This window comes from Peromyscus maniculatus, chromosome 6 (assembly GCF_049852395.1).
Source record: "Peromyscus maniculatus bairdii isolate BWxNUB_F1_BW_parent chromosome 6, HU_Pman_BW_mat_3.1, whole genome shotgun sequence".
Taxonomy (NCBI): Eukaryota; Metazoa; Chordata; class Mammalia; order Rodentia; family Cricetidae; genus Peromyscus; species Peromyscus maniculatus.
Window position 1 is genome coordinate 2,685,031 of NC_134857.1, and position 7,955 is coordinate 2,692,985.

Sequence of the window (7,955 nt, forward strand, 5' to 3'; positions counted from 1 at the left end):
ATAAATACATATGTATTATATTTACATACATATATTTTAATATACATATATATGTAACAACAATTAATAAAAAAGAAGCCATGATTTTCACAGAGAGCAAGAGGAGGAATATGGGAGGATTTGTCAAGTGGAAAGGCAAAGCAGAAATAATGAAGTATTTATAATCTCAGAAAATAAAAGAAATAAAAAACCTTTTGTGGTTTTGAACAGTAAGGCCTAATCAAAGTGTAGCCTCTCATAGTAAGGAAGGCATAATGCACATACTCACAGGTTATTAGATACAATCAAAACATCACTGAACAAGGAGAGATGTTGTTTCTTCCTTCTCCAGCCTCTTCTGAGTTCCACGGGGCCTTGGCACAGCAAGGTTCGATGTATCCCTCCCATGGCTTTCTCCTCAAGGGTTTCCATGTAGGAAAAAAAAAGGCTTCTCTTGGTCCAGGTCTCCAACTAACAGAACAGGTATTCAGTGGTTGTTAATTGATACCTAATTTCAAAGGGTGAATGATATTAAAACACAGGCTCAGTTCTCCAACAGGCCTCTATTGAGCTACCAACAGTTTTAAAATGCAACAGAAAAGAAGAGGGTGCTTAGGAAAGGAAGCAATGGGAACAGATTGCAGGAGTGGGCTCTTTTTCAAAAGGGATCAACTTAGGGGCATGGGAAAAGTCTGAACAAGGGTAGCTGGTAGGGTCTAGAGAAGTGGTTCTCCACCTTTCTAATGATGCAACCCTTTAGTACAGTTCTTCATGTTGTGGACACCCAACTATAAAATTATTTCATTACTTCTTCGTCACTGTAATTTTGCTACTGTTATGAATCCTAATGTGAATATCTGATATGCAGAATATCTGATAAGGGACCCCAAAGGCTGAGAACTGCTAGTCTAGAGTGAGGAAAGGGCTGAGTGATGTAATTCTATCTCATTTTAAAAATTGAACAACAACAAAAAAATCAATGTTTAAAAAAAGAATTTGGATTTACCAACATTATTCATGATTTAAAAATAAAAGTAGTAACACATTGCAAGGCATCCTATTGGAGAGAAGAAATAATCACACACTAGAAAGATTCACAAGAAAGGAGAGATCAATGTCTAACATTAAATGAGGGCAGAAGTAGGTGACTCCTGAAAAATGGCCATTGGAGTAGCAACTTGGATGTCATTGCCAACCCTAATTGCAATAATATATGTGCAATAATAGGAGGAATTCTTGTGAAAAACTTTATGAAATGCAGATTTATCCCCAAAGACTCTCAATCCTAATTCTTTTAACCTATCAAAGACCCATGTGATAAAAGCAGCATGCAGACATCGTTAACACTGTGAACCTTAGAGTCTAACAGATGCAAGAATCACAGGAGTCTTTATAGACAAATGTGCCTTAGCGAGACAGTCAGAAAGTTGCATGCACAGGTAAGTCAGGTAGCTTTGGAGACTATGGAGGAGAGGTACATGCTTAGAAGAAGTAAAGCCTAGAGGCACAAAGGATTGTGACTGAAACAACCTCGAAGATGCTGTGTAAATCTCATAGTTTATTATGTAGTATACCTTGGACACATAATAATCATAGAAAGATCATGTAAGACTAGAATGCCCATGTCTTTAAAATGATTGAATTTTGGTGAGAGTAATAGATTGAACCTTTTGCAAACTGTGTGTTTTCACTGATAGGTGTAATTATACAGTACTAATTAAGATAGCAAAACTCTACCAAATTGTAAAGTTCTTTATAAAGGTCTTCTGCTGTGTAATTCTATTTGAAAATGACTGATATGTTGGAGTGCGGTAAAGAAAACAAATAAGAAAGTAATCTATGTATTGAAATGCCATAATTAATCCATTTCTTTGTAGGCTGTCATAAATAGATGTGAAAGAAATAAAAAAAAAGTTTTTTCTCAATGATTTAAACAAGTCAGGTCTCAGGGAGCACATATATCCAGACATGCCAATCTTTGTCCAGCACAAGATGGACTATAGAAGGATCTCCGGTAGTTAGAAAACAACAAAACAAAACCAACCAACCAAACAAACAAAAACAAAAATTAGCATTCATCAAGAATTTGTGAAATGGTTCTTAGACAGCAAAAGGAGTCATTTCCGTTGCCTCTGGCAAAAGGGACATATGGCTCTCCAATGACCTGTAGCTGCTATCAACACCCATGCTGCCTTCCAGGTTCCCTGTGTCTCGATTCAAAAGTACTTGCTAAATATCTCACAGCCCCATCTACTTTCCTGTCCCTTCACAACCACCCCACAAATGATCTAGAACTCCCCTTGCTCTCTTTAGGAAGTCTAGGTATTTCCCCCCTGCCCCAGCCATCTCCACTATTCTCTTTTGCTATTCTCCCTTCTCTCACAGACTGTTTTGGTCACATCAAGTCTGTTTCTTTTTATTTCTGCTCTGAACTCTTCCAGACACCTCTGAACATTCTCTCTTATCCACAATAAAATTCTTCCCTGTAATTATGGAGTAGCATTTTCAGTGGTTTCTTTACTGTGCCATGCTCATACAGTTTGAATATTCAAAATATATATATTTCTTCAAGTGAATATTACTCTTCCCAATACATATGTTATATGTTTCAAGGAATATGTACAGAAACACCATAGCTTTCATTTAGCTTTAAGATACCTGTGAATCAAAGCATCAAAGAGAGAATCAAACAGCCAATGGTTGTCCTCACACATGTCAAGCACATGTCCTCACACATGTAAAGATACGTTAAAAAATAGTACCAACTCAGTTTCAGGATAAACAAATTTGAAAGTAAATGACATATTTGGAAAGTCATTCCTGTCTAATCTGAATCAATGTTAAAATATAGGGAAATAGATTCTAAAGAACACAATATATGTTAGAAACTATAACAATTTGCTGAAAACCAGAGAGTTTTTATATTTTGGGTTGAAATCTGAACATTTCCAACAGACCTTTGTGGTCATAGTGGTTAAAACAATTAGAAGGATCAAAAAATAACCATCTCTCATAACTTGGACAGATAATTTTATATATTTAGATATTATTCTCCTGTGTAGCCTAGAACATACCTCCCCTGACATGTTAACCATATTTATTTAGGGGATAGGTAGTGAATATTACTAACATGGGTAGCTTTTCATAAAGCCATGGCTGAGTTAAGAATTGGCTCACATGATCTGCAGGAATCAAGACAGAATACTTCTTCATACCATTAGTTATCATGATAATCAAAACTACTTATTAAAAATACCTTTACAGTGAAGCCTGGAATGGAGAACCATTCAATGAACTTGAAATTATCTTTTCTTTTCTTGACACTAAACACCAAAGATGGCCACAGCAGTTGGAGACCAACTACTGAAGTCTGAGCACTCTGTAGTAGTCAGGGTGACAGACCACTGATGTCAACATTCTAAGGCTCATGCCATAACTGACAAAGTGACATATTCATTTCCTTCCCGCTTTTGGCTTTGAAAAAATATTTTTGAATAACTGTTGAGCCTCAAGTGTTTGCAAGGAACAACAGATTTTCACAACCTTAGTTTGATAGGTAGATTGATACATAGAAATAGATAGATAGATAGATAGATAGATAGATAGATAGACAGACAGACATAGAAATAGAGTTGACAGACATAATTATAGATAGACAGACAGACAGACAGACAGACAGACAGACAGACAGATAGATAGATAGATAGATAGATAGATAGATAGAGAGTTGACAGACAGACAGAGATAGATGATAGATAGATAGATAGATAGATAGATAGATAGATAGATAGATAGATAGATCTAACAGGCAGACATAATTATAGATAGATAGATAGATAGATAGATAGATAGATAGATAGATAGATAGATAGATAGATCTAACAGGAAGACATAATTATAGATAGATAGATAGACAGACATAAAGATAGACATAAAGATAGATAGATAGATAGGTAGATGATAGATAGATAGATAGATAGATAGATAGATAGATAGATAGATAGATAGATGATAGATGGATGGATAGATAGAGATGAGACACACATACACACACACACACACACAGAGAGAGAGAGAGAGAGAGAGAGAGAGAGAGAGAGAGAGAGAGAGAGAGAGAATAGATCCTGATACCATTAGTCTATCATGAGAATCAAAAGTACTTATTAAAAATACCTTTACAGTGGAGCCTGGAATGGAGAACCTTTCAATGAATATGAAATTATCTTTTTCTTTCTTGGCACTAAACACAAAAGATGGCCACAGCAGTTGGAGACCAACTACTGAAGTCTGAGCACTCTAGTAGTCAAGGTGACAGACCACTGATGTCAACATTCTAAGGCTCATGCCATAATTGACAAAGTGACACATGCATTTATTTCCTTCCACCTTTTGGCTTTGAAAAATTATTTTTGAACAAGTGTTGAACCGTAAGTATTTGTGAGGAACAACAGGTTTTCACAACTATAGATAGATAGGTAGATTGATAGAAATAGATAGATGATAGATGATAGATAGATAGATAGATAGATGACAGACAGATAGTGAGTTGACACAAATATAAATATAGATACATAGATTGAGAGAGTTGACAGATAAACATAAATATAGATACATAGGTAGATGATAGATAGAGTTAACAGATAGACATAAAGATAGATAAATAGATGATAGATATAGATGATAGATAGATGATTGATAGATTAGATAGATAAGAATAGATAAAGCAATGGATAGATAGAGATGACAGGAGAGAGAGAGAGAGAGAGAGAGAGAGAGAGAGAGAGAGAGAGAGAGAGAGAGAAGATCCTGATGCCATTAATCTATCATGAGAATCAAAACTACTTATTAAAAATACCTTTACAGTGGAGCCTGGAATGGAGAACCTTTCAATGAATGTGAAATTATCTTTTCCCTTCTTGGCACTAAACACAAAAGATGGCCACAGCAGTTGGAGACCAACTACTGAAGTCTGAGCACTCTGTAGTAGTCAGGGTGACAGACCATCGTGATGTCTGTGTGTGTATGTGTATATTTTATATGTATGTATACCTATACATATATAACAACATATATGTTAAATGTTATATATATATATAACAATGGTGGAATATATATATATATATATATATATATATATATATATATATATATATAAAACATTGGTGGAATCACATATAGATATACAGATCAATGTAGAATAGTATTAAAAGAAAATCATATTAACCCTTAATTTACTGATAGTCCCTGTGCTGATCTTTGAGTTTAATTTTTACCTACATTTTTCTAATTTAATATCTCTCCAGTTTTTGAATAGAAAAAGCAGTGTTTATCTATGGCCTTGTTGTGGTGGTAATCTAATTGTACTGAATTATTATTTTGATTGTATGTTAATAAATAAAGTTGTCTGGGGGTCAGAGCTATTAGAGCCATAGCAAGAGTGTGGCGGTGGTGGCACACGCCTTTAATCCCATAAGATCTCTGTGTGTTCAGGGATATAGCCAGCATTGGAGACATATGCCTTTAAGACCTAGGGGGCTGTACATTCAGACAGTGACGAGGCAGTCATGTGTTTTGGTTTACAACCAATGAGAAGGCAGAACAACATACTATAAAAAAACGAACCGACAGGAAGTAGGTCTCTTTTCACGAAGCTGGGACAGCAGGAGGAAGGGTGAGATTTTAGCTCTGAGCTCTGACCTCTCGGCTTTCTCTTTTACATTGTTTCTGTGTTTCTTATTTAATAAGACGGTTGGATACATCAATATCTGGCGCCTAACGTGACAAGAATCCATTAAAAACTGCTTGGCTTGGCGGCAGGTCCGCTTTTCCGCAAGGGCGGCAGGCGGCCGGCGGCGGCGGTGGCGGCGGCGGCGGCACGCGGCGGCCGGCGGCGATCGGCTTCTTAGTCCGAGCAGCGGTTTCTTAGCCTGGGTCTAGTTCTGCTTGACCTCAGGCTGGACTATCGGTGAGCTGCTTGCTTAAATCCTGCTTGCTTAAAGCCGGTGCTACAAACAACTCAGAGTTGCCCTGCCGAACAGGGCCCTGCCTGTAAAGCCAACGCACGTGGTCAGAGCTTAAGGAAGCCAGACCCAAGCCTTGACTCGGCACAAGAGGGAACACGTGGCTGCATTTAAACTTTAGCCAGCTACGCTTTCTTGCTCTCTCTCTCTCTCTCTCTCTCTCTCTCTCTCTCTCTCTCTCTCTCTTTCTCTTTGAATTTACACCTGGGATACTAGGTGGCTGCTTTGAAAATCCCCTCGGATTTCTACTGTTCTACGCAGATTTGGTAAGTCATAACATATCAGATATTTTAAAGGAAACTATCTAAAAGAGAATTTTTTCCATATTAAAAAACAAATGGGTTTTATGTGTACATTGGAAGAAAATTGGTTTTTGTTCATAATTTTAGGCAGTCTGGCAATGGAACAACTATATAATATTAGTATTGGTGGAATTATGCACCTTATCACTATAATAATCCACATTTTAATATTTAAAAAGATAGTCAATTTAAGTGCCAGGATAACAGCTTTAGAAGAACTTGTTAAACCTGTAAAAATTCAGACAGAAGAAATTAACAGTGAAGTTGTTTCAAGTCGGGATCATAAGGTTGCAGAAAGAAAGCCTGTTTTCACACAGTCACCCTTAATTTATCCTGTAACCGTACAGCAGATGCCTGATCAAATGGCTACACAAAATAATTGGGCTCCAATTGAAATGTTGGATTTAAAAAGGTTTAAGGAGGCAATAGTATCTTATGGCATGCATTCCCCATATGTAAAGCAAATGTTACACTCTTGGTCAACATATAATAGGATAGTACCACAGGACTGGCGGGACCTTGTACAAGGTGTTCTGGAACCCAGCCAGAGACTTCAATTTCTGACTTGGTTTAAGGAGGAGGCTAAAAACATAGAAAAACAATGGAGGGATAAAGGAATACAAGTTTGCCAGGATCAGCTTATGGGCGAAGGCCAATATGCTTTAGCACAAACACAATGTTTATATGATGTCCAAACCCTAATTTTATGTCGAACGGCAGCCTTGAATGCATGGGACAAAGTTGAGGAACCAGGAAAAAAATCTGAGTCATTTACAAAGGTGAAGCAAGGCCCAAAAGAGTCTTTTACAGATATTTTACAAAGACTGGCTTCAGCAGTAAAGAGAATGGTCTCAGATTCAGAAGCTGGTAGGGCAATAATTGAATCTTTGGCCTTTGAGAATGCGAATGCAGCATGCAAAAGAATAATCAGGCCATTAAGGGCAAGATCTGCACCTATGGAAGATTGGATTAGAGAAACAATTAATGTTGAAGCTGATGAGCATGATGATACATGGGTAGGAGAAGTAATTTCAAAAGGTTTGAGGAGTGTTAGATGTTTTGGATGTGGAAAGCAAGGACATTTGAAAAGGGACTGTAGACAGGTCATTCTCAGAAACAATGTTTCTTCAAGGAACAATGGCAACAGAATGCCCCTTCCTTCTGGAGTATGCAGAAGGTGTGGTAAGGGAAAACACTGGACCAACGAATGTAGATCAACAAAGGACAGACAGGGTAATCCTTTGCCTAAGTCTTCGGGAAACTCCCAGAGGGGCCTCGCGCAGGCCCCCAGTGCAAATCCAGTTCAAACCTTTCCTGCAGCCATAGAGGAAATGCCTGCTCTGGATAGCGATTAAATAACCAAATGCCTATTGGAATAAATCATGCTGGTCAGGATGATGAAACAGAGAGAATAGAAAATTTAGGAGAAAACATAAAGAAAATTTTTTGGCAAACTTCTATTAATGAACAAAGACCAAAATTAACGATAAAAATAAATGGTGTTTTGTTGTCTGGTCTGGTAGACACAGGTGCGGACGTTACCATAATTGCACCAGAATTTTGGCATCCAACTTGGCCTCTTCAGGAGGTAAACGTTCAACTGTTAGGAATTGGGACATTATCTCAGGTGAAACAAGTGCAAGATGGCTCGAAT

The 7,955-nt window shown here is 37.4% G+C and overlaps 1 protein-coding gene across 1 annotated transcript in view; it reads right to left on the reverse strand.

Moving 5' to 3' along the window:
• LOC102922002 (rho GTPase-activating protein 20-like) overlaps positions 1-4,249 on the reverse strand; it is a 49,396-nt gene extending 45,147 nt beyond the window's left edge. The window contains 2 exon segments of the mRNA XM_076573830.1: positions 269-487; positions 4,153-4,249. Of these exon segments, the coding sequence (XP_076429945.1) occupies positions 269-411 (143 nt within the window). The 5' untranslated portion in view covers positions 412-487; positions 4,153-4,249.
• Positions 4,250-7,955: the final 3,706 nt, after the last annotated feature.